Below are 25327 nucleotides of genomic sequence, written 5' to 3' on the forward strand. Positions count from 1 at the left end.
ATGTCGTCCTCATTCAATTGGACCTCGGTGGCGATCGCCGTGGCCGCGGTCTTTCTCTTCTGGACCATCTCGTCGACCTCGTCCCCGTTTACGAGCTCATTCCCCCGTCTTCGCAACAAGCGCATTTGTCTGCTCATCGCGCACCCGGACGATGAGGCCATGTTCTTCTCACCCACGGTGTTGGCGCTCACCAAGCCAGAGCTGGGAAATCACTTGAAAATCCTGTGTCTCAGCACCGGTATGTCCTTTTTGATCTCCAGAGCACACAAACCTTCCATCATACCATCATCATCATCATCATCCTCATCCTCATCGGAATTCCTCACTCACACCCACCCCTTTGTCTTTCTCTCTGTCCAGGCGATGCAGACGGACTAGGCGAAACCCGCCGCAAAGAACTCGAAAAATCCGCTCTCCTCCTCGGAGTCCGCGATCGCTCCGACGTCTTCGTCCTCGACGACCCAGCCCGTTTCCCCGACAGTATGAGCACCACGTGGGCGGCCGAGCACATCACCTCCCTCTTGGCCTCGGCCTTCTCCCCGGATGTCGCCGCCACCCTCAACGGGACCACCAAGAAGAACGTGCACAAGGCACCCACCGCCACCATCGACATCCTGCTCACCTTCGACCAACACGGCGTCAGCAACCACCCGAACCACCGCTCTCTGTATCACGGCGCCGTCCGGTTCCTCAAGACCATGATGACGGACAAGGAGGGCTTCGACTGCCCCGTGACCTTGTACACGCTGACCTCGACCTCCATGCTGCGCAAGTACATCGGGGTGTTGGACGCACCGTATTCGATGGTGACTGGGCTTCTGGGGACCTTGTTCAGTAAACGCGATGCGAGGAAGGCAAGGGCTGCTGGGACGCCGAGGCGGTTGATGTTTGTCAGTTCGGTGGGGGATTGGCTCACGGCGCAGTCGGCCATGGTGAGGGGCCATCAGAGTCAGATGGTTTGGTTCCGGTGGGGGTGGATTACGATCGGGAGGTATATGACTGTGAATGATTTGAAGCGGGAAAAGGTTTGAAGAGCTTTGTCCCGTTTTGAGTACGGGCAGTACTTTCAGACTTCTGCCCACGGTCTGACCCAACTGGGCATTGCTATATCTGGAGTTCTTGTATGGAGCCCGGGGAGTGTGCAGCACGCTCCTTCAACCGTCCATTTGTACATAATCATAATCATGCAATCGAGGGGTGAAGACATGCAAACCATGGGAAGGTTGCGATTTCAAGACCCTCTTAGTCCAAAGTACCAGCAGATGGTGACATACTGATCAAAACAATCTAGTTTACGAGTAGAACACCGAGCGTCTTAGAAACACTAGACACATTTATACGTAATATTGCAAGACATCGGGGCTAGGGCCAGCTGGGCTGGATCCAGCTGAAGGAATTCATACTCATGCTCAAGGGGTATCAGATGTACATCAAGCCAAAAAAAAAAGCTGGGCTTTAAAATCCCGCACAGACATACTCTCATCTTCCAGGTTCCACATCTCTAAATCCAAGACTTCCCATCCAGCAGAAAGACGCTGTTGCCCTTTTCAGTCTTGAGCATATCCAATGCCGCCAAGCGCCCGAAGAATCCACCGTGGGGGTTGTTCTTCGTAGACAATGCATGATCTTCCGGATATTCCGTCCAAGTATCTCGCATCTTAGACAGAGTGTGATACAGCTCTTCCGACTGCGGAACCTGGAACGTGAAGAGGCGGTCCAATGGCGCCGCGGTACGATCCAAGAACGGATATCGCTTTGCAAGATCCTCCCACTTGGACTTTTCAGTCCACGCCGGCCACGTGCCCGGGTCGAACAGGTCCTTGCCGCCAGTGTGTCGGCGAACTGGCACTTCTCGGGAGTCCACTTTATAGGAACGACTGCCAAAGCCCTTGGGACCCATCATGTCAATGTGACCGGTGTTGCTGTTATACAATAGTTGAATCTTGCTAGGTAGGAAATCCACCCATTCTTCGAGCATGCGTGGCCGTTCTTGAAGCAGCCACTGCTTCTCTGAAATGTCTTTCCAGCCGGGCGTCCGAACGACGACATAGAGCATGCGTTGCAGCAGGTAGAGTTGTTGCCAGGCCTCGAGACGGATGAGGTCGTAGGTGCGAATCGCTTCCGCGAGTATCGGAGACTCAAAAAGCTCGGGGCTGGGTTGGGGCGCGCCTTGTCGCATTTGCTGGCGTGCCGCTTGGAGTGCCGGATTGAGACATCTCAACACGACTTTGCGTGCTTCCGTCTGTCTATTCCGGGTCTCCTCCAAGAGATCGTAGGCCCCGTTGATGTATCTTTTGCAATCCTCCAAAGAGCCGGTACCGATGGCTGTATTGACCATGAAGCGCCACTCTTGCATGGTGGGCTTCACGTTGTACGGCTCAGAGGTCATTGCCACAAACACGGACTGCACAATATCCACCGAGACTCGACCGACCGTGTTGGCCCATTCCGTGTCTCTTTCACTCCGTGTCGTCTCCGTCGCGGACCATCGCTCCCGAGATTGCACATAGGCTCGTTCGAACACCTCGTGCCAGACCTTGGCAGGAATGGGCATCTTGTAGGAAGAGGAAAGGAATTGGACGGTTCGAACCGCTCCGGCAATGTCGTTGTTAACCCCAAAGGCATGCGCAACGGCGAAGAGAAGGTTCTCCGTCGGATAGAGAGCCGACCAGGAGTCATAGTTGGTGACGGGTGGCAGTTTGGCATCATCTGGCTCCTGCTTGAGCGCTTCCACGTCCACGTTCCACACCTCCTTCAGAATGTGTACCATGGCCCGAGAATGGCCGACGCGTGCCGCCGCTAGCAACAGATTGATATATGTTCGCTCGTCGCCTGCATGACCTTCTGCCTGCATCTCACCAAACAGACGAAGAACGAGCTTTCGCACGCTTCGTTGCGCGGTGCCAAATCCCTGCCACCCGATCTTCGGCTCCCGAGTACGCCGCTTTCGATACGCCTTGGGTTGTACACGCAATCGATAGGCCTCCGCTCCCGTGTAGCAGTGATCCCAGATCTTCGCTTCCATATAGTGGGTGTAGCACAGGGCGTTGGGCACCACTTGCGTCTCTTTCATCGTTGCCCAGACCTGGTCGGCCAAGTTGCCATTGCCCATGGCCCGCGCACAGTCCAGAATGTGGGTGAATTCGGCCAAGCCCAGTCTTTGACCGCCATATGTGGTGCGGTATCCGATCACGGTGAAGAGATTCTGAACAAAAGTGTCAAAGACCTCCTCGATTCGCTTCAGTCCGTGGACCAGCACGGCCCAGGTGTGTAAGGGGTGGTGGAGATGGCGGACGGGATCCACAAAATGGGCCGGGGAGAGGAGGTGGAGCGCCGCCAGGAAGACGGTCTGGGGTAACGTGCCGACCAGCCCCGCCGACCGTGGATCAGTCATCGCCTTCATGACTTGGTCTGGTTGTCCATTTTGGAGGGTATGATAGAATCGGGTTGCGTACTCCTGCTCCTGCTGGGGAGACTCCCATTCTTCGAAAGTGTCTGCTGATGGTGATCGGTGCACCTGCCCTGAGGGAGTCGCCCGGTTGGCTTCGTAGGCAGACACGACGCTCGCATGGAGACGGTTGTTTCCAGAATGGTACGGACGAGCAACGTGTCTTCTGAGCCGCCATTGATGCTTGCCCAGCTTGGATGGGATGAAGAGAGAATGGGAGATTGAAGGACCTGGGACTGGCACTGGACGTCCTTGACCCGTCGCATTCTGATGAAGCTGATGTCGCGTGGTGTGTTGACCGTTGTGGACACGGGGAATGGACGATCCACTTTGGCGGAGGTGGAGCCAAGGAGAGGACCATCTCTCGCCAGCATAAATGGGTCCCCTCATGAGGACGTGTGCCAGGTAGGCAGCGATGGAATGAAAAATACGGCACGTAGAGAAAGCAGAGAGAAGGAAAGATGATGAAGTGATGAAGATGAAAATTGAGTCGGGGGTCGGTGGAAGAGGAGAGAGGGGGTATGGTGCATGGTGACTCTCCAGTACGTCTGGCCAAGCGCCTCTTCTGGGAAGGTAGTAGAACCTTACTCTCTCAATTGGTAGCAGACTTGCGGAGGATACGACGGTCACAAGTATATGAAGACACAGAGACACAGAGACATGGGCTGGGGGTACTCGATGTTACTGCGTGTTCAGTGCCTGAGGGGGAGGGGGTCATCACGCTCGTGCAGGGACAAGGGTACCTCTGCAGGAAGTCACTGTCTGTGCGAGAGGGGGTGCCTTCCTTTGTCTGCCAAAGCGCACTCTCTGAGCAGAGGACTAATCACACGGACCGACTGGACCGTACAAGGGAGACCCCCGGTCATCGACGACGCATCGACCGCTTCAATGACAATGACCGAGGGCAGCTTGCATCTGCAGCTGCAGGCCACCGGCCAACTAGCCTTTTCTGGGGGCAACTTCATGGGCTAACGGTAGTAGTCTACCGCTACACCATACTCATAGAAAACAATCCAGCATTCAGACGTCCTCCGAGGCTTTTTTTGTCCCCCATACGGGAGTCTACACTGAAGTACTAGTGTGGTACCTTCTGCCGGGGCCCCCGTCATGTCATCTCCGTGCAACGTGACACGGTTGAGGGTGGGAGGAGCCGTTGTGGAGAGGGGCGAAAAGTGGAGCCGCATCAACCATAATGAGTGATGTACTGTAGTACTACTGAAATAGGCAAGCTAGGAGTACCATGTTAGTATAGGGATAGGTACCAGAATCAAAGTGCATACGAGCTACTACTCGTGTTGGGTCAACGCTATCATGCGATGTGTGACATTGCTTCCATCAACAGTGAGACAAGAGTGCTGATCGCGAGAGATAGTGACCGGTCGAGCCGTGTTTCTGTGGACAGTCTTTGGAGGATCAACCATGGCTTTGCGCTACTTCCATACTGATCGTGGATCAATCGATTGATTCGACATGGGAGACAGAACAACAGGTGGTGCCGGTGGAGAGCGAGGGGGGACCTCATCGTCAGAGATCAGAGGTCTGGTTCAGTCCAGACGCAGAGCTGTCTATCAGGGACCTCTCAGTCTCAGAGCCGTTTTCTCGACTTCGAATGTCGCCTCAAGGCCATAGTGCTTCTGCCCTCGCTTCCTGTTGACTGCCGAGATGGACAGAGCAATTCCGACTGGGGTCTGTCTACGGGCTTTGAAAAACTGGGGGACTCTAGGGGAAAGGTCGATGTGCAGGACCGAGTCACTTCGCTAGACTAGGTAGTAAATGACAGATCAGAAAGTTCGAAGTTGTGACAATGATATCTTTTGAATTGAAGCATACTTTGGCTGGCACGTGTTCACGATGACTCTAATGGCACCTACTATATTTCTGGCATAATACCGCCACGGGCACAAAAAATGGACAATCTCAAGACCGGGTTCGTAGTTAACTAGGTAGTGAACTACCAGTCAGTAACTACCTGAGTACCACTACCCAGTGCCCAGTGCCCACTAGCTTCTAGTAGTATGCGCAATCCGTTCCGTGAGAGATACAGCGTTAATGAATCTCCACAAAGACATGGTCGCGGTGTGTAGTTGAAATCGTCTCACAAACCGAATCGACAAAATACCTGCGTGAGCGAGCAGCTGAAGGAAGGCCTGGGGCTGGAACGACCTGCGCATCTCCCGCGGCGACCGCCCAGACGTCGTGTGCTCAGTCAGCCATTCCGCCAGTCTCCGCCCGGATTCTGCCCCGACAGACACCAGGGCCGATGGTCCACGCTAGTCCCAATAAGGTAACGCGCTGAGCTCGCCGATTCTGATCTCCCGGAGATGGAACTGGGAGATGCGACACGGTCAATTATCGCCCTGATTCACTTTCTCCACCCCCCAATCATGGCCGACAACGATGATGCTGGTGCATCCGTCTCGGAGCCTCTTGATCTTGTTCGTCTCTCACTAGATGAGATTGTGTTTGTCAAGCTCCGCGGAGACCGCGAGCTCAAGGGCCGTCTTCATGTGAGCTTTGACGCGTTGGCACCACTTTGCCCCTCCTTCCTTCTATTATTGGGACTATGGTCGTTCATACCTTGACGCTTGACTGACCCCCGATTTTGTGCCAGGCATACGATAGCCATTGCAACCTCGTATTAGGGGATGTGGAAGAGACCATCTATGTGGTGGAAGAGGATGAAAATGAACAAGAAATCACGCGGGTAAGGTCACATTGGTGGGATCGATTGGGATGCGAAGGAAGGAGAGATCACTGATGATGTGATCTTGCGGTGTCTTCAGACAATCAAGAAACAAGAAGAGATGCTGTTCGTGCGAGGTGAGTCGAGTCTGAATACGGCGATCCCGTTTCGTGGCAATCTTTTCCGTATTTGCTTTCTTTCGGATGGTTTATTTTTTTTTCCCATGGAGAATGCTAATCAAGTATGGTCAATAACCAGGCGATTCCGTCGTTTTGATTTCCCCTCAGGCCTAAGAGGAGCCCTCGGTACATTGTATTGTATCATTGGGAAAGGTTGGCCATTGCTGAGTGCTCGCTTTCCAAGTGAAATGGAAAGACGACTGCATCCATGAATCAATTCGTCAATATACAGATATGAGACCATGACTTTTTGGTGTACCAATTTCGATCCACCACCTTCCTCTGTAGCGAGTACCTATATGTAGGTACGGTGGTCTAGTCGTCGTGGTCCCTGGCAGAGCCGCAATGCTCGTGCTACCAAGGCACTGTCCACTTCCATGTAGAGATAGTGTGACTCAGATCTTTAGTGAAATTGCCACATGCTGAAGACTAAATCCCAAAGTGCCAAGCCAATTCCCAGCTTTGACGGAAGATTCCGCAAAGAGTTGTGATGTTTCCAGAACCAGCGGCGACTCGTTGTGGTCAAGCTTACCTTTTTGGCGTTCGGCCTGTCGATGACTCAAAGTGCAGGTGGGCTCCCGCAACGGATGGAGTCAGTCCACCTTTATCGATAAAGCTACGAGGCCTCGCTCCTCGCCCTGCGACTCGACTCTCTTGCATCATCTGTCTCTCTACCAGGTAGCAAACGACCTTTGACTTTCTGATGCTCAGGACATGAATCAATAAATAAACGTGCTTCCCCCGTCCCCGATTTTTCTCAAACGCGAAGCGATCAAGCAATGATTCCTCGAATATCCGTCTAGCCCGCGTTCGATTCTTTAGTACACTGAACCATCCGAAAGCAAGAGGGAGATCGAGATCCACCGGAACTACCCGCAACGTCATTACATACTACAACAGTACCCCAGAAACCCGTCCTTGTTCAACAGTCGACAAAGGAGTGAACCAGTTTATCCTCTATTTTTTGTCCTCCATCGACCGTGTCCAAATCACGAATAGACATGCCACAGCTTAAACCAAAATCCAACGCCGAGGAGAGAAAGAGGGGCGAGATCGTACGTTGTCTTTTGGCCATGTCGCATTGTTGAAAGTGCGCCGCCTCACTCACATGACAATAGGCCCTCAGCGAGTTCGCCGAGTACGCCGAGAAACAGCAAGCGCAGCGCTCCGCTGTCCCGGCACCAAAACCTCCCAGTGATAGCGGATATGAAACCGGGAGTGTCTCCCGCGACCTGGAGGATCATGCCGAGCTGGAGATCCTCGACCAGCTGGGTCTTTCGGACGCGCCCCGCGCCGTCAAGTTGAAGGACCTACTGCTGGGCACAGGCGATGCGGCCACCGAGGATAGCCTACAAGAGCTCGCTGCGACGATACAAACACGAATCGACGAAGGTCATGGGGAGACAATACTGGATTTGGGACTCGAGGACGGTGGTGATTCCATGGGCTTTGACCTGACACAGTGGGTAACCGCGCTGCAACGACTGCGCGAGGCAGCCGAAACTATTCCCGCTCACTGCCGCATCCTTCTCACGTACAATGTCGGAGGTCCGGAGGAGTCGCCAGTGAAGAACGAACGCGTTAAAGACGCCTGGGGGAAGGTTTTGGTACGACAGGTCGCCGCGAACATGGAAGAGATTGCAGAATTGCGTGTCGCAGTCGTGGGCAATGTTGATGCTGGAAAGAGCACCATGCTAGGTGTGCTGGTCAAAGGCAGTCTCGACGATGGTCGTGGCCGTGCACGACTCAATCTTTTCCGACATAAGCACGAGATTGAGAGTGGGCGAACTAGCTCCGTCGGCATGGAAATCATGGGCTTCGACAGTCATGGTGAGATCGTAGGGAACACCCAGGGCAGGAAGCTCTCGTGGGAAGAGATTGGGAAACGCTCTGCGAAAGTGATTTCTTTCTCTGACCTTGCAGGCCACGAGCGCTACCTGCGGACAACTGTGTTTGGCATGCTGAGCAGCAGCCCAAACTACTGTCTCCTGATGGTCGCTGCTAACAACGGCCTGATCGGTATGAGCCGAGAGCACTTGGGCATTGCTCTGGCTCTCAACGTCCCTGTCATGGTCATTGTGACCAAAATCGACATTTGTCCTCCCCAGATCTTGCAGGAGACCTTGTCCCAGCTGGGCAAGATTCTCAAGTCGCCCGGGGCGCGCAAGATTCCTATATTTGTCAAAGACATGGAAGAAACTATCAATACGGCGACGCAGTTCGTCAGTCAGAGAATCTGTCCCATCTTCCAGGTGTCCAATGTGACTGGCGAGAATCTGGACCTTGTCCGCACCTTTTTGAACATTCTTCCTCACCGAGGCCATTACAACCAGGATGGTCCGTTTGAGTTCCTAATTAACGACACGTTCTCGGTGCCCCACGTCGGCACCGTCGTGTCCGGCGTAGTCAAGTCCGGAGTCATTCACGCCGGTGACTCTGTCGTTGTAGGGCCGGATTCTCTTGGCCAATTCACGACGACGACGATCAAAAGTATCGAGCGGAAACGAATACAGGTGAACGCCTGCTTTGCCGGTCAGTCAGGATCCTTCGCATTGAAGCGTGTGCGCCGCAAGGAAGTCCGCAAGGGCATGGTCGTGCTGAAGAAGATGGATACTCCTCCCAAGGTATACCGCGAATTCGTGGCTGAAGGTATGTACAGCTCACTCGATGTCGTCGAACGCCTCTTTGTCTGTCCCTTTATGTGCAATGTAGGATCCCTGACTGATGTTTTCAACGTAATGCAGTCTTGATACTGTCCCACGCGACCACAATCAAGCCCAAGTATCAAGCCATGCTGCACGTCGGGGCTGTGAGCCAAACTTGCGCAGTAATAGATATCGACCGCCCGTTCATTCGTACGGGCGACCGGTCTCTTGTCGCGTTCCGCTTCATACAACGACCCGAGTTCCTGGCGCCGGGCGATCGGGTCCTTTTCCGCGAGGGCAAGACCAAGGGTCTCGGTGTAGTGAAAAGCATCGGTTACGATCCTGCGCATCCTCTGAATCCAAACGCAGCCAAACCGGACCACGAAGCTGGTGGGAAGGAGAAGGAGCAAGTGAAGCCGGAGAGCCCTGTCCAGGACACGACAAAGTAACATTATTGCTGGGATACTCCCCCCCCCCCCCCCCCCCCCTTTGAATGAAATCGAGCTATCGCCAAGTCCATCACGCAGTTGCAATTGAAATACAGGGTACGGTAGTCAATAATGGCCATGCCGGGTTGGTACTCTCAAAACAGGATGATGCCTTTCCAAGTTTTTGAATCCTGGTACAATTTGATGCCTTGAATACGTGTCCTAGACTACCGTTTACAATTCAACTTGGCTCGTGGTCCAGGTAATGAGACAAGGTCACGCTGTAGCACATGTAGCACATGGGCATGGGACCTGTTCAAGAGTGAAGCAATAGTGTACGCTGTCCAGCATTTCAAACCGCAAGTGAGTAGAATCAGACGCATAAGGTTAACGTTTTACCAAGCACTTGCCACTTCCTATGCGGAAGCTACCGAAATCCATTGGATACAGTCAAGGTCGACGCTCATTGCACGTGGCGCAATCTCCATGTGCATTATTGCCGCAACTGGTAAGTTGTCGTAGAATGGTGGCTTGAATGGCCGTATCCTTGTCTCGATTATTCTAACCCACGAGACAAGGTAATCGATTTAAGCTTTGACCCTTTACAGGCCTTTCCCATGGGTCAGAGAACAGCTCTGAGCTCACTACAGACACCACACTGGCACACTCAAGACCCCAGTGCGCAAAAGCGGGCCTACAGTACGTATATCATCTTGCAAAAGCACTAGTGGAAGTCTAGAACGAAAAACAAGATGCGATTTTACTCATCAGTGTCCGTGATTGAAGTCCATAATGCTCAGAATTGCAGTCTGACCCCCATGCATGCTGCATGTTATGATCACCGCAGAGTCAGACAGACGACTGGAGCTAAGGCAGAGAGCTGTCCTGCCAGTGGACTCCTGACTCCTGAGTCACGACTCCGGAGCCCCACGTGATGGTGACGTCAGATGATGACATCCTGGTCTCTTCTCTTCGCCGACGCGCGAACGCACCTCCGGCTCTGAGCGACTCTCTTTTTGAAGCACCACCCATCCAATCATGAAATCATCGGAGAACCAGACTGGGCCTCTGTGCACGAATTGGGCATGCGGGCTGATGACGGGTGGTGATACCTTGCAACGTCCGCTGACGTAGTCCTCGAGGTGGCTCGCAGCTCCCAGTCCCAAAGAGACGCCTCCCGAACTTTGTACGACTCACTGTCCCCTGCTCCATTGCCGCATTGTGCAGGTGGCCGACGCCAGTTAATCTATAATCTATCTTTCTCTCGACCATTGATGACATACTATTCACCTTCTATCTGCCCAACATTTGATCGTTCGCCCTGATATCATTCAAGGCGTCTCCTCGACTCCCTCCTCATTAGACTTTTAAAGCTCTCGCAAGACACGTTGTATCGGTCAAGCTCGTCGAACCCTACTCCATCTAGCTTAACCTGCCTCTTTCATTCCTGCATTTTGAACCTCTTCGAGTTCCAGCTCGCAACTCTATCTTTCACATTCTCCGAAACAAGATCTCTATATATATTCGTGTTCCGCCTTTGGAACTCTATTCCGCTGTAATGGAAACAGTGAACAAGGTTGTGGAGGCAGCCTCCGCTGCCATTTGGGGCACCGAAAACAACTCAACCGAGCAGCAGACGACCGCCCACGGCGAGGAGCCTGTCTCCGGAGTACAGGGCACAGGAAGCGCAAGTGACCCATACGATGCTGGTAATCGCGATGGTAAGTCTCAGCATATCCGCTCCACGATCTAGCCTCATGATTCTTGGAAGATAAAGCTCCTCGAGATCTGTAGATAGGTGGAAGGCTAATGATTCACGTCGAACTTGTACAGAGCAACCTGACGCTCCAATCTTCGATGTGAATACTGCCTCGCAAGAGCCCCGCCTGGATGGCGCACAGTCAGATCCTCTTCGCAAAGACCTAGCTATGCGGTCCAAGCCCGAAACCGTGGATCCAACCACGACTACTCCTAGCACGGGCTTGGCTGCGCCATTGCAGAAGGGCTCCACGGCGCTATCACCAGTACCTGTCGATGGTGCCGCCGTGGGCCCAGCTACCACCAGCTCAAACCCAGCCTCTGAAAAACCGGCCACGAGCTCGTCCGAGTTCTCCCCGGTTCCGGTCGATGGAGCCCCCATGACATCGATCTCCGAGAACTCAGCCAAAGACCCCGCGCTCGGCTCAGAGTCAAAGAAGACCACGTCCGATGCGTCCCCGGCGGCTCCTGTTGAACGTGCCCCTTTGACATCGGTCCCGTCAAGTTCGAGCCAGGGCCCTCGTGGCGAGACCATCCCTGGCGATACCGTCGAGCCTACCAAGACCGAAAAGACTGAACAACGTGTGTCGGAGAGCGCCGGGGCCACCAGTGAAGGTCAAGGCGAAAGCAGCAAGCCTACAAACACCATTGGGCACCAAGATGTCAGTGAGGAAGCTCTGAAGGGTCCGCAGGGCCCGGCACCAGTCTCGGAGGAGAACTTTGTAAAGGAGGCCGAGAGTACCTCGGCTACACAGAACAAACTCGGCACTGATGACAAGGCGGCGCAGAATGCTAATGACAGCGCTGACAAAATGAAGCACGACCCCTCCTCCGACCATGGCAAGCAAGGTCCATTGCACAAGATCAAGGAGAAGCTGCACAAGGTTGCACACCCTCACTCTTCGAGCCATTAGAGTACTGCCGAGACGCTTGAGTAATGATGCACGTAGCTCTTGGTTGAGTCTTGTGTGTTGTATGACAACTGGCGGATACTGAGGATGTGTTCCATGGACCTGAGAGTATAGTTGACCTTGTTTCTTCTGCGCGATTGAGATTTATATATCCCCATGTGTACCGCTACCGCTACTATGTTGTTCTTAATGATATACTTCTATGAGGTGAAAGAGCCTACTATACCTCTATACCTGTACATCAACCTAGCCACCAGGAAATCACGTCAACCGAGAGTGATTGATACATGTAAATAGCAACTAAGGAACGGCTTCTAGGACCTGAATGGGTATCAATTTCAATCATTCTTTTCAACGGGTACTCCGTATGCTTAAGATGTTCATGTACATGCCTGGTCGACCCGCGTTCGGGGCCCATAGTACCAACTCCCCGTATGCATTGCATACGCAAAGCCAAAATGTCTCTGATTACTCAAACAACAATTTCAACTCCTCGACGCGCTCCTTCTTCTTATCATCATCACCTTCATCGCCCCCAACGCGCAGGCCGAGTGAGCCAGCAATGTTCATCTTGCGTTCCTGCACACGAAGCATCCGACCCTCGATCGAATCCTTTACAATAAACCGCGTCACAGACACATCGCGCAATTGACCCATGCGATGAACACGATCAATGGCTTGGGCCTCGATGGCGAAGCTCCACCAGGGATCCATGACGAACACGTTGCTGGCAACGGTCAAGTTCAGGCCGACACCACCTGCGCGGAGCGAGATGAGCAGCACACGCGGGCTGGGCTCTGGTCTGGTCGACTTGGGATTCGAGGAGCGGGTGCATCCTGACGTTTCATCCTCTGTGTCGAGAATGTCGTCGGCGTAGTCGTCCGTCTTTGTGAATTGGTCAAGGACGGCGGCACGCGCCTTTTGCGGCATGGAGCCATCGAGGCGGAGGTGGGAGATACCCACTTTAGCCAATTGGGGGCCGATGAGATCCAGGAAAGACGTAAATTGGGAGAAGACGACGGATTTTGTGTTCGGCGGTACACGAGACAGGTGGTTGATCAGCGCGTGAATCTTTGCAGATGTATGTGCTGACGGCGAGAGAGGATTGATTCGGCGGAGAGAGATTCGAGGAGTGGGCTGCGAGCTCGAGAGAGGCGTGCTGTTACCTGAGCCGTCTTCCATTGGCGTTACTGGGTGTGAGACGGGATGCTTGACAACTTCAAATATATCGCGGGCATCCACATCTGCGCGACAAGAAAAGCAGCGAGCCTTTTCCCCTTTGTTCGTGTGGTGACGTACATAGTCCGAGAGACATTTCTTGCAGGCGCTATGCCAGCATGCGGTTACTGCAGGGTCGATCATGGGCTCCTCACAACAAATCGGACATTCACCACTCGACTCGGTTTGAATCTGTCGAAGAGCGTGCGCAGTGAACACTACAGATCTGTCCTCGGCCTCTGCGTTCTCTGTCGATGCCGTGAAGCGGTTGATCAACTCTTGGAGATCCATGTCGTCTGTGAGGTTGTTGGTGGCATCAAGGGCTGCCGCAGCGAACTCTTCATCGGCGACAATCTCCTTGTTGCGAGTCAAAATCGGGTGGCAGCATGTCTGGCGGAGGCGCAAAATTTGGGCGAAAATAGTGGTGTACGATTTGAGTAGGGTACCGGCCTCGACATTATCGTTGTAGGCTCTCTTAGCTCGCGTATAGATGCAGTCGTAGATCTCTCGTTCTTGCTCTGAAAGCTCCACCTCTTCAACGTTGACAGTGCGCTTCGGCAGAGGTACGAGCGGCTCGCCCTCTGGAGTCTTCATCGTTTTTGTTCGCCGAAGCACAAGAGGTTCCAGTACGCTTTGCACAACATTCAGTGCACGCACATACTCTTTGTTCTCAAATGGAACAGTAATGAACGTCTTCCAGAAAGAGTAATTGCTCCAAGGCTCCACCTTCAAGAAGCGTACCAGACTGAAAAGATCCTCGAGACGATTGACGATAGGCGTGCCCGTCAGGACCCACCGATGGACAGCTTGAACTTCGTAGCAAGCTCTTGCAGATTTTGACCGACGATTCTTGATCATATGGGCCTCGTCGAGGATGACACGGAAGAATTCAACAGAGAAGAGGCCTCCATGCGAGGCGGAGGTGAAGGCTGACTGTGATGCAAATTGGCGGAATTCGGACAATACAACTCCATAGCTGGTCACAATCACATGAGGTGCATTGGCATAATTGGCCTCACAGCAAAGCTCACGCAGGTTCACAGCCTTGTCCGCTCCGTAGTATAAAAGGACTCTCATCGTGCCAGGCTCGGAAGCTTTTAATGCCTCGCTTTCCCACTGTGCCAGGAGCGAAGTTGGCGCGACGACTAACGTAGTGTATGATGCAGAAACCACTCCGGACGTAGTCAGCGGAACTCTTGCCAGGTCGTTGACAGAACTCATAGTCTCCACGGACCCAGATGGAGGCTCGGACTTGTGGGAATGGATAAGACTCAGCATTTCGATGGTCTTTCCGAGGCCCATCTCGTCGGCAAGCACACCTCCGAGACAATGCTGCTCTTGAGCAGGGAAATCTACACTGAGATCACCTGAGTAGGGATTCACGTAGAAGTGGTCGATGCCCTGCACCGACGGCAGAACCTGATCATCCACGTCTTTGGTAGGCCAACTGTATTCTTCCCATAATGGATGCATGGATTTTTCGCGGGCGCCCCTCTTGTCTTTTTCCTTGGAAAGCATCCAGTGCAAGGCCTGCTTCTGATATTTTCGAAGATCCAATTTGAAATTTGGCCCGGGCTCTGCCTCTGGCATGTTGAAGTCGAAGGACTGTGCCTTACGATACAGTGTATCGAGCTGGTCTTCTTCCAGCTCCGCGGTGTCTTCCTCAGAAGACGAGTCATTCGGGTCCTTACCGGCCTTCGACTTATCTTTCTTAGCTCCATCGTATTGATCTGCCATCTCAGCGGCGCGAAGTAGGCCGTCGCGCTTGTGCTTTTCCGTCGTGGGGTTCGTCGATGTGGGTTGCAGATTGATTTCATGAAACAGCTTCACGAGAGCCACCTGTCTAAGACGCAAATTTTTCTCTTCGGTGCTTTCCTTCTCTTCAAATAGGCCCATGGATCGGTTGTCGTCCAAACTGCCCATGAAGGCTCCTCGCTGGAATGCTTCCCGGCGCATAAAACATTTCAACTGGAGATAGATAGTGTCGTTGATTCGAACCCTGTCTGGAATGAACACACACACTCCCTCGAACTGGCATACTTGCTGATCGATCAGTGTTGACACCCATTCTGCCGTCTCGTGTGGCAGCCGGCCAATTTCCTGCCCAGCCGCGTTTGTGAATCTTGTGAGGACATCCCCTTTGTTATTCGTAAAGAGCTTGCCATTGCGACCGCGCTTGGCCACTGGTTGAGATCGAGCACGCTCAATATTGACCACGTCCCCATGCTTGAGCAGGGCCAACCCACTCCGTGTCGCCCAACCCCCAACACCAAATGCACCCACATATCTATTGGCGGGCTGTCGGGGCAGCACAGACGGATGATCCGTTGGGCCTGTAGTGCCGTTGGGGGATGACTGGACATGCCGGTTCTCTTCTGAATTCGGCAAATTGAGTGTCGCTTGGAGAGGCGGTTGCGTCGCCGCGCTTCTTCGGTCTTTGTTGTTATTGACTGGTTTCCTCCACGATCCATCGAAAAAAATGTTGACTGCTTGCTCAAGATTATTGGACGAAGCCGCCTTGATCTTCAGTAGTGAATCCGCAGGTAGTTTTTGTCCGATTATACTTGCGAACAGCTCAGTATCGAAGCCATCATAATAACTGGGTTGCTCTTGTTTATCTGGTTCATCCGCAACAGGCCGCGGAGGTGCATTGTGCGATGAAGGCTCCACATGGAGGTCGTTGGAAGGAGTTTCTCTCGACACGCACGATGTCGACAAAGCCGTTATCGGACTCGTGAGTCCAGAATTCTCCGAAGAAAGCTTCGAAGGGGTTGAGAGCAGTGTTGCTTGGTCGTTGTGCTCTGTCTCGCTACCGCTTTGCTTCGAGAACGATTGCGCATGAGCCTCGGCATTCGAATTGGCAGTTGTGGACTGACTCCCCGGGCTGTCCGCAAAGAATCGCTGTCTCTTCGCGGGCCTGTGCTCCAGATCGTCGCTCATTGTCGTCGTGAACGCGGCCTTGATCGTTGTGGCGAGGAGCCCGAAAAGAAAAGGTTTGGGGACGCGCCGAGGAACGCGAAACGGGCGCGATCGACGTCAGATTCCCAAAAAGGTCAAAGTGCACACTGAATGGCGGGCTCGGGCGACAACCAGGATTTTCACGGTTGATCAGTCACACGTGAGGTAGGAATCTGATCAAGATACACTCATGCTATTTCTCCTGGCTAAGTAGCTTGGGCAGTCTCTGTCCAAGCGGGAAATATCTCCAAAATTTAGCTAAATTTACTCCCATCTGTCACGTCGCTGAGCGGGCCCAATACAACGGTGTGGATTGGATGCGGAGCGGAGCTCGGACAAGCTCATCTTCATCTTTTCAACCATCTTCCATGCCATTCTTCCGTAACATCGCCAGGCCGTGCCGGGCGACCAGGTCATGCTGGTTTTCACGTCAGAATCAGAGGTCCCATTCAAGAGGGTTGAGTCGAACTGCTCCAGTGGGCGCCACTCCTACACCTGAGGAGGTGCAAGGAGCGCATCGATACTGTGTCTCACTGCTTTCGTACGTGAATTTTGCCCAGAGTAACTGCTTAGGTGCAGGCTAGGAGAGGGTCAAGATTGCTTTCTTTTGAGCAATGATACTAACTATGATATCTTTGACTTAGCAAATATGACCGACCATCTTACACTCTCAGCACCTTCATTCCCCAGCATGCCCGGTCGTTCTACATCGCACTTCGTGCCTTGAACGTATCTCTATCCATGATCCCAGAGACCACATCTTCACCGACGATTGGCCTCATGCGACTTCAGTTCTGGCGTGATGCGGTCACCAAAACCCTTGCTGGCTCTCCCCCCAAGGAACCAGTGGCGATCCTACTGGCCTCCGCCATCTCCGATCTTCACGAGCGCACCCAAGGCCGTGCGAAAATCACCAGAGGCTGGCTGACTCGCCTGATCAATGCTCGTGAGCAAACGCTCACGAACGATCCATACCCCAACATTGCGGCTCTGGAATCTTATGCCGAGAATACCTATTCTACCCTCATGTACCTTACGTTGGGCGCACTGCCGATGACATCAGTGACCGCGGATCATGTCGCGTCGCACATTGGCAAGGCTGTGGGCATTGCCGCCGTGTTGCGAGGATTGCCTCTAGTCGCTTTCCCGCCTCCGTCTCCCCAGTCCCCCAGTGGACCACCGGGAATGAATGGCGGTGTCAAGCAAGGCGCGGTCATGCTTCCTTTGGACATTATGGCGCAGAACGGCGTTAAGGAAGAGGAGGTTCTCCGACGAGGCGCGGACGCAGAGGGTCTGCGTGATGCAGTCTTCGCTGTGGCCACACGTGCAAGTGACCACTTGATCACCGTGGACCAGATGCTGAGCAATCTCCGCGCTGGCAAAGACGTCGGACATGACTTTGAGCATGAAGGCGAGGAGGGCCATGAGTATCAAACTACTGCGATGGGGGAGTCTCGAGGCAACGAGTCGCCCCTGGATGAAGTGAATCGGGCATTTGGTGTGTTCATGCCTGCGGTAGCTACTCGCCTATGGCTGGAGCGGCTGCAGCAGTACGATTTCGATGTTTTCCGTCCAGAACTACTCAGTGGTGATTGGAGGCTACCATGGAAGGCTTATATGGCTTTCCGTCGAAAGAACATTGGATGAGTCCAAAAAGTGCTAGTGCAACAATGTATAATACAAATCGTGGGGGACACGCTTCCTATAAGCAGATGTTCCCCGGGTATCTCTGTCGAACATGCCATATCTCTCACATGTACATCACAAGAATGGATCCGCGACTGAACTCCAAGATATTGGGGATAAGCGATCGAACCAGCTCATCTTTTCTTTCTCTCTTTACGCTGCTTCCGGGAACTGGTAATGAGTCGTCTCTGTGCAAGCATGACGGCATATCGTTGAATCTTGTCGCGCCTAGTTGGAGGACAATTAACACTTGGTGACCTTAACCTGATCATGGATATCGCCAACTTACATGAGCAGCAGAGTGGTGACGAATACGAATGGCACCGCAATTTTCCAAAAGTAGCTGCGAAAATGGCAAGTTAGTGTCTGTCTGTCCTCGTTGAAGCTCGTTGGTTCAGGAGACATACGAATCACTGTTTTCAATTCCCTGGAAGTGCGTAAAATTCATTCCAAAGTAACCCTACAGTCAATCGTTAGCGCTCAGGTCGCCGGAAAATTGACAAAAGGAACGGAGCCGGATCATACCGTCAGAAACGTCATGGGAAGGTAGAGACATGTGACAATAGTCAATTGCTTCATGCTCTCATTCTGATACGCACCAATTGTGTTGAAAATCAGGTCAATCATGTTGTCGGCGGCTCGACGCATCTGATCGTACCCTTCCACAATGGTAATGCAATGATCGAGGACATCGCCAAGATAAGTATGACACATTGTGCTGATGATAACACCCGAGCCAGCCAGACTCTTCAGATTCGGAGTAAGTGTCCCGGTCAGTGTAGCAGAGTGTGGGGGCATATCTAGTTCAGCGGGCGTCGCAGCTGGACTAAACATTGCCTTTCGCAAGCCGCCAAAACCCGGAGTTCCTATAGGCTCTGACCGGTGGTCACGAAGAGCATTGATCACTGTTACCATCGGCTGCATTGAATTCCGCAGCACGGCAATCTCAGACGTCAAAATATAGAGACTCTTGGATTGATCGATATCGGGATCGGTCAGGACTTCCAGTTCCAGGTCGCCGATTGCATCTTGATATGCCATCGTGACGGGGATAGCGAGATCAATGACCGCGTCAAGGATCGCTTGCAAAAGCATACTCGCGTCACACGACTGGCGGAGACTCGTCTCGGGCGAGCTTAAACGCCGAACAATAGGTGCTTCGATGTCATCTGCACTGTTTTCGAAAAAGGACGTGACCGTATTATCGGCGTGTAAGAAGACCGATACTTGTTCTAGGGTGACACACAGACCCTTGGAGGCCAAGACCGCATGGCGCTCCATGAAATCGATCCGATCCTCATTAGGGCCGCCCCGGTATCGCTGGAGAGTCCGCGATGAGGCAGCTCGAGCTGGTGCGATATCTCCAAATTGAGAGACTCGTCGTGAATCATACTGTCTGGGACCAGGGCGGACACTTGCGCCCACAGGCTTCCTTGCCTTACGATCTTGCGTCGGGCGTCTGGATCGAAACAAATCTTTCAGAGCATATAAGATCAGACGCCGCTTGGTGAGCCGCTTCATGGTGACAGAACTCTTATCGCTGGCCACCGAGCTTTTGCGCTCCTTGGTTCCCCAGTCATTTCCCTTCTCGTCGTCCTCAGAATCGCTACTGTCCGGGTCTTGCAATTTGACAAGCTTCTGTAAAGTAAGAGAAACAAAAGCATGGTCGGAGTACCAGTCCACTTTAGTGCGATTGGTTGAGTGGAGGATGTCTTCAATAGCGAGTCGATGAAGCCCCTTGTGACTGCCGACGCTTTTTATCACGTCCCAGCTGAGCCCATTTACGTTGATCCATCGGCACTGGACCCAGGGCTCCCGCTCGCGAGCAAGAAATGCCGGTAACGTTTCGTTGTCCAACTCATACTGACGCATTTCAAATTGCGAAAAATCGACCACGGTTATCTCGCAGTCACGTTGCAGATCGCCAGGTATGTTGGAGGGCCATTCTGAGCTGTACGGGGGCAGGGGCTTTGTAGGATCGATGCCAGGCTCTGTTCCAGGCTGCCAGTTGATCTCGCTGAGAAAGCCATCGGGATGATAAGATCGCGCTGTATTCGATCGCCGCGCACGGCGTTTTGCAGTGTCTGTAGAGTTGACCCTGGCCGCCGCGCTTGTGAAGGCTTCGGTCACAGAACCCTCTCTGTCATCAGGCGTCGGGACGTTGGGCGACCGACGGCCTGCCTCCAAATCAACCGAAGGAGGGGACTCCGCTTTGGGGCTTTGCTGCGCATAGTCGATCGAATGAGTGCTCATGGTTGCAGCGGCGCCGAAGGGTTGGGATGAGGGTGCTGGAATCGACAGTACTTCATCGGTCTCGTGTAAGGGGGACCGGTTACAGTGAAAATCACGGGTAGTCGGGGGATCCTGACGACACGAAATCAGGAGCTCGCGACTGGGTATGAGGGCATTGAGACCGTCCAGAAAGCACAGAGGCTTCTTTCCCTCGTACAACTGCTGCGTTGTTTGTCCCGTTGATAATCAACGCGGGGGAAATGACGTTTGAAGTGGAAACAAGTCCAGCGGACCCAAAGGCTTATCGCCAGCGGCCCGGGCCAGTGAACAATCTTGGCCACGTCAGGTGCTGGTGGGATCGACGTACTAACATAAGCGTACCCTGGAAAGCTTGCTTTTTAACGACGAAGGACCTGAATGAAGCATCAAAAGGTACTTCCGACGAATCGGAGGATTCCACAGAGCCGATCAAGGCTGTGATGCCTTGGTAGGAGTCACAACTTTGGGACCATTATCGGTACGACATGATAAAAGTTGACTTTCTGGCGCCTTATCCTTTCCGACAAAATGGAGTCGAACTATCGTGTCAGCTTCCACAATAATTCTGAATCGAACAAGTGACCTCTGATATCGACGCGACTACTATGTTGACTTGGACAGGAGATCATGTTTACGCCTGGTGTAGCCCGGCTAGAAGACGAGATGCTTCTTTGATGACACGGCTCATTTCATCTCAATTTCCATTTACCTTGATTATTGCAGATCTTTCCTATACGATCACGCATTTGCACGATCGGGCCAGTTGGTACGACCGTGCTTCGAGCTTTTCACAACGAGACAGACAACGACCTGTGGTCATGATGAACGAACCTTAGCGTGTGACAAATGAGTCGAATGTGAGCCCAGAGCAATCACAGCACCCTCGATTATCTTTGGTTTTCAAATTGGAGAGGTTTCTTTGCCAGCCAGTTCCCTCGTCGGTCGGGTTTGCTGGGCAGTATGCAATTCAGCATGATTTTATACATGTGCTGGTATTATAAGTCAACAAATGCAAAGTACATTGAACATTCCAGGACACCACCCCAATGCTAGGCCCCATTCCCAATGCAAGGTTAATAACATAAAAGCATAACACATTCCGCCAATCAAAGCCATGCCATGGCGTGGGATAAGAAAGTCAAAGAGATGAGGAGAATCGGAGATAAAGAAAGAATTAAAGAAAGAGTTCGAGGGAGTGAAGATATCCTACGACTCAGCTCGAGCCGATGGCCGGGGTTTCCAAGATTTATACATGCCCACCTGGTGCTGGGTCTTACCAGGTCCATTATTCGAGGAACGAGGGCTTCGAAAATCGGGGTAAAGCCCAGTGTCAACATCCATCAAGACTGCTCGTTGCGGCTTGGCGGATGCCCAGACATTGGTCGTGCCTTTTGCTTTGGCCGATGAGGACCGGGTCGTAGCGGCTTTTCCGCTGTGAGCGGCTTGGGTTTTCTCCTTGATAATTTCACGGAGTTCCTTGTCGTCCTTGGTGATTTGAGCCTTGATGAATGCCAAGTCGTGGGAAGCCTGGAAAGATGACATGACCGATTCGCGGGGGGTGTAAGAGTATTTTTCGGGGTGAGGGGGCGAGACGGGGACATTCGCAGGGTCCAAATACGCCGCTTCATTCTTCTCAAGTATTTGAGAGATATCCAGTGTCTCTCCGTGAGGAATCTTCTCCGGATGTGATGGAGTGACACAGTCCATGTCCACCTCTTTCCGCAGAACATGATCGATATCAACGGCTGAGAAGTATGCGCAGGACTGGGGAAGATCATCGATACCAACTTGCTGTGAGAACATGGCCCGAGTCCAAACATTCGATATCTGGAGGGCCAGTGCGGCACGGTACTTGTCTTCCTCCTTCACCAGGTATCGAATCTCGTCGTGAACAGTGATAGCCAGCCGAGCTTGAATATTGAATCGTCGAATGAGATAGTCCATGCTCACAATCAGGAGATGTAGATAATCAACGCCTGAAGATTGAATCGCCCAGTTGATGCGAGAAGTCATGAAGCTGCCTTTGTTGATGAAGCGGCGCATGAGCGCTTCAGTGATTCCTGCGCCGAGGGCTGGGGTCCGAGGTCGTTCCTGATCAGCGAATTCCTCGAGCTTGTTGAAGACAAACGATTCAGTGCCACCTCGCCAAAAGGGAGTTTCACTGAGAGCGCGACGGGATGTACGCATTCCCTTGGTCTCCTTGTAAAGATTGGCTGCAGTTTCTTGCGTTTGTTTTTCGGTCAGGGAAGGATTGAATTGGCGCAGAAGCGTAGCAGCGAATTTGACGCCGGCGCCGTAAATTCGTCCGTAGTTGAACACTTTCGCGTCATTGCGCGATATACCGAGGATGGAGGCACTCCGAGAATGAAGGTCGGTCCCAGCAGCTTTTGATCCTTCTAGAGTCATGAATCCGATAGCGTTGCCACCGTGCAGTTGGAAAGGCGCGTCTCCAACTAAACTCGCAATCCACAGCTCTTGGGAGTCCACGTCCGCTCCGACAAATACATGGCCGGGCGGCGCCTTGATCATGGCTTTGAGTTCAGAGCCAACCCGGTTGGACTTTGCATTACTCGCAGTAAGCCATGTGTTTTCGACAGCGCGGCGGGTGATGGTGCCCATGGGAATGATCTGGGGCAAGATGAAACCCAGGCGGGTCTCAATTGGTCTCTCATTTGGTTGCATCCGGTTCATTTGATCTTGATAGACGACCATTTGACCCATAATGCGGTCTCTGGCACTGATCCAATATGAACAAGAGGCATTCATTTCCAATGCTTCTTTGGCAAGCTCGAATTGGGAGGACAGAACGCCGCGCTCGAAGTACTGCATGTACCCCTTTCCCAAAGGATTAGTACATCGAGCCTGTGGACCGTCCTTATGGGGGATTTTGAAGTAGACGTTTCTTCGATCATCACGAAGCTGCAGATTCGGCTCCTCGGCCATGTCACATGCGACGACTGGCTGATTTTCATATTTTTTGACTTGGTCTCGAGGAACACGGAACGTCCACCCGTACTTATCTGACCAGACCAGAGGATAGCCATCCCATGAGAGTTTGAGTAGTATCGGTGCAATCCTCGTACGCACAGTGAGATTGATATCAGCCTTACTCGACGGAAACAAATCTTTATACCACTTCGGCATACCGGGCTTCTTCTGCCTGGCAGCCGGCCGCGGTGGGTCGCCCTTCTTCTTGCCCTTGGCCATCTTGATCTCCTGGCCAGACCAGTCCAGCTGCTGCAGCCAAGGATCGCTTGTGTACACGTCAGGTTGCGACTTGACCTCCAACGCTGCATCACAGAGCTCTTGAAGCTTCCGTTGCACGTCGTCGAGTCGTCTATGGTATGTTTCTTCAGCTCTCGTGAGATACTCCTCCCATGTTTGATTCACGGGCAAGATGACCGACGAAAGATGTCGAAGGGCTCCGAAGCTGACGGGATGAGGGCACGTCTCGAGGAAGGTTGGAAAGACTTTACGGAAAACTCGATGCGTGATTGCAACATCAGCGGCGCAATAGTCTAGCAGTTCCTCCAGCTTTGTGAGAAGCGTGTTTCGATCCAGCTCTCCGAAGAAATCTCTTTGGGCCTTGTCGATGGTGACGTCGCAATGAAATTTGGCAACATCTCGTAGGGAGTTCACAGAGCTTCTCCCAACCCATAGTTCTTCCTCTTCTTCTCGAAGCATATTGCTCTCAAGTAACGCAGCCAATTCAACGGAGTTGTGTTCACTCGCGATCTTGTCCCTAAGATCCTTGTTCTTCTTGTGTCGCATCCAGGTCGGCCTTTGCTGCGAGCACATTCCATTGACAGCGACATGAAGCGACATGGTATCGAGAAAGAAATTGCGAGACTGCTTCATATTGTACTCCTCCAGCACTCGCGCGCGATCATAGCCTATGTTGTGACCGACCACTATCCGTGGCTTAGAAGGATCACCCAGAGGAATCAGATGGACCTTATCTTCGGTCTCTCCCAGGAGCCATGGCGAAATCCACGCATACCAGGCAGTTGGACTCACTGCGCAGGCCATCACTGCGTATGGATTATCTTTATACATGACCTCGGTGTCAAAAGTCAGCATCGCCTCGTCTGGGGCATCAACGGGTTCTGAAGATCCATTTGAATTGTACTTCGTCCACCCACTACGCTTCACCCACTTGCGCGGTTTCGGGGGACAGCTCAGTGCAGCAAACGTCTTCGCATCGGTTAGGTAGGGTTCTGACGCATCTAATCCCAGCTTGTAGAAATGTTCATCGAGTGTTTGGCCATGAAGCGGTGGCAGATCGAAAGCAATCGGTTCGGCGCCAGTCTGAGACTTCCCTAGAAGGTCGTGTCTGGCCAAGTGATCTTTGGAGAGTGCCACTAGTTCGGGATCGGGCACTCGGCCCTTTCCTGGAAAAACTTGAGCATGTACATAGTCACTCAACTGTTGAACACCAATCTCGTTGAATCTAGATGAAGCAGATACTGGAGAGAGTCAGTTATATACCACAAAAACGTCGAGTATTTAGCTCGGCGAAAGCTGCCCACTCACGGGAAAGGGAGGCACTGAACACTTTCTCATCAGTGACTGATACTGAATATGATCTCAAAGAACTCTGAGGCAAGAGTAGTCCCGTCTGGAGAGAGATTGGGCCGGCAGAGCGTAGGCTAAGTTGCGCTCGCATTAAGAACCCCCTTTGACAGGGCGCGCATTTCCAAGACAGCATCATGCGGCAGATGAAGGAACGAGCATTATATTGTGGTGTCGCATGACAGTTGGGTCATTGCAGAAGTCACACGCAAAGACTAATTAGAGAAGGATGATTGTAAAAGCTTGTCGTTCTGCAATGATGACTTTATCAAAAGCTAGTAACTAATCACAACATATATCTGAGCGTCATGCAGGAAGCGGAAAAGCGTGCAGACGATAGAGCTGACCGCTTTCCTTATCAAATTACTAAACTTTAATCGATAACCTTACTATCCCTTGGTCCCCCACCCTGCTTTCAGTCGCCATCGTCCTAACTCTTTGATAGCCTGGGCATCTATCTACTGGGCAAGCTTTTCAGGTCGGCAGCTAAAATTTATAAATGTCTTTGCAAGCCCCGTGTGTATTGCCTGCCAGAACAAAACAAAGACCTTTCGATGGCATTCCGGAAGG

General features: G+C 52.6%; 9 protein-coding genes across 9 annotated transcripts; 5 read left to right on the top strand and 4 right to left on the bottom strand.

Moving 5' to 3' along the window:
- N7539_003921 (PIG-L family deacetylase) lies at positions 1-1031 on the top strand (the record flags this gene model as incomplete). The annotated part of the gene is made up of 2 exons (XM_056933523.1): positions 1-238; positions 361-1031. 2 exons carry the CDS (start codon positions 1-3, stop codon positions 1029-1031), a joined length of 909 nt encoding a protein of 302 aa, XP_056791064.1.
- Positions 1032-1501: 470 nt separating this feature from the next.
- N7539_003922 (uncharacterized protein) lies at positions 1502-3838 on the bottom strand (the record flags this gene model as incomplete). The annotated part of the gene is made up of 1 exon (XM_056933524.1): positions 1502-3838. One exon carries the CDS (start codon positions 3836-3838, stop codon positions 1502-1504), a length of 2337 nt encoding a protein of 778 aa, XP_056791065.1.
- A 1994-nt stretch (positions 3839-5832) lies between these two features.
- On the top strand, positions 5833-6424 carry N7539_003923 (U4/U6-U5 snRNP complex subunit LSM3; the record flags this gene model as incomplete). Its single annotated transcript, XM_056933525.1, has 4 exons — positions 5833-5955; positions 6060-6152; positions 6232-6268; positions 6390-6424. 4 exons carry the CDS (start codon positions 5833-5835, stop codon positions 6422-6424), a joined length of 288 nt encoding a protein of 95 aa, XP_056791066.1.
- Positions 6425-7311: 887 nt separating this feature from the next.
- N7539_003924 (putative GTP binding protein (GTPBP1)) lies at positions 7312-9404 on the top strand (the record flags this gene model as incomplete). The annotated part of the gene is made up of 3 exons (XM_056933526.1): positions 7312-7365; positions 7429-8959; positions 9055-9404. The coding sequence occupies 3 exons, from the start codon at positions 7312-7314 to the stop codon at positions 9402-9404; spliced, it is 1935 nt and encodes a 644-aa protein (XP_056791067.1).
- A 1537-nt stretch (positions 9405-10941) lies between these two features.
- N7539_003925 (uncharacterized protein) lies at positions 10942-12055 on the top strand (the record flags this gene model as incomplete). The annotated part of the gene is made up of 2 exons (XM_056933527.1): positions 10942-11104; positions 11217-12055. The coding sequence occupies 2 exons, from the start codon at positions 10942-10944 to the stop codon at positions 12053-12055; spliced, it is 1002 nt and encodes a 333-aa protein (XP_056791068.1).
- Positions 12056-12520: 465 nt separating this feature from the next.
- N7539_003926 (DEAD/DEAH box helicase) lies at positions 12521-16210 on the bottom strand (the record flags this gene model as incomplete). Its single annotated transcript, XM_056933528.1, has 1 exon — positions 12521-16210. One exon carries the CDS (start codon positions 16208-16210, stop codon positions 12521-12523), a length of 3690 nt encoding a protein of 1229 aa, XP_056791069.1.
- Positions 16211-16596: 386 nt separating this feature from the next.
- N7539_003927 (uncharacterized protein) lies at positions 16597-17875 on the top strand (the record flags this gene model as incomplete). The annotated part of the gene is made up of 2 exons (XM_056933529.1): positions 16597-16769; positions 16873-17875. The coding sequence occupies 2 exons, from the start codon at positions 16597-16599 to the stop codon at positions 17873-17875; spliced, it is 1176 nt and encodes a 391-aa protein (XP_056791070.1).
- Positions 17876-18048: 173 nt separating this feature from the next.
- N7539_003928 (putative CorA family metal ion transporter) lies at positions 18049-20167 on the bottom strand (the record flags this gene model as incomplete). The annotated part of the gene is made up of 4 exons (XM_056933530.1): positions 18049-18142; positions 18204-18257; positions 18322-18374; positions 18440-20167. 4 exons carry the CDS (start codon positions 20165-20167, stop codon positions 18049-18051), a joined length of 1929 nt encoding a protein of 642 aa, XP_056791071.1.
- Positions 20168-21391: 1224 nt separating this feature from the next.
- Positions 21392-24896, bottom strand: N7539_003929 (DNA-directed DNA polymerase gamma MIP1; the record flags this gene model as incomplete). The annotated part of the gene is made up of 2 exons (XM_056933531.1): positions 21392-24651; positions 24719-24896. The coding sequence occupies 2 exons, from the start codon at positions 24894-24896 to the stop codon at positions 21392-21394; spliced, it is 3438 nt and encodes a 1145-aa protein (XP_056791072.1).
- Positions 24897-25327: the final 431 nt, after the last annotated feature.

Source organism: Penicillium diatomitis (genome assembly GCF_028827545.1).
Source record: "Penicillium diatomitis strain IBT 30728 chromosome Unknown utg000004l_segment0_segment0, whole genome shotgun sequence".
Lineage (NCBI taxonomy): Eukaryota > Fungi > Ascomycota > Eurotiomycetes > Eurotiales > Aspergillaceae > Penicillium > Penicillium diatomitis.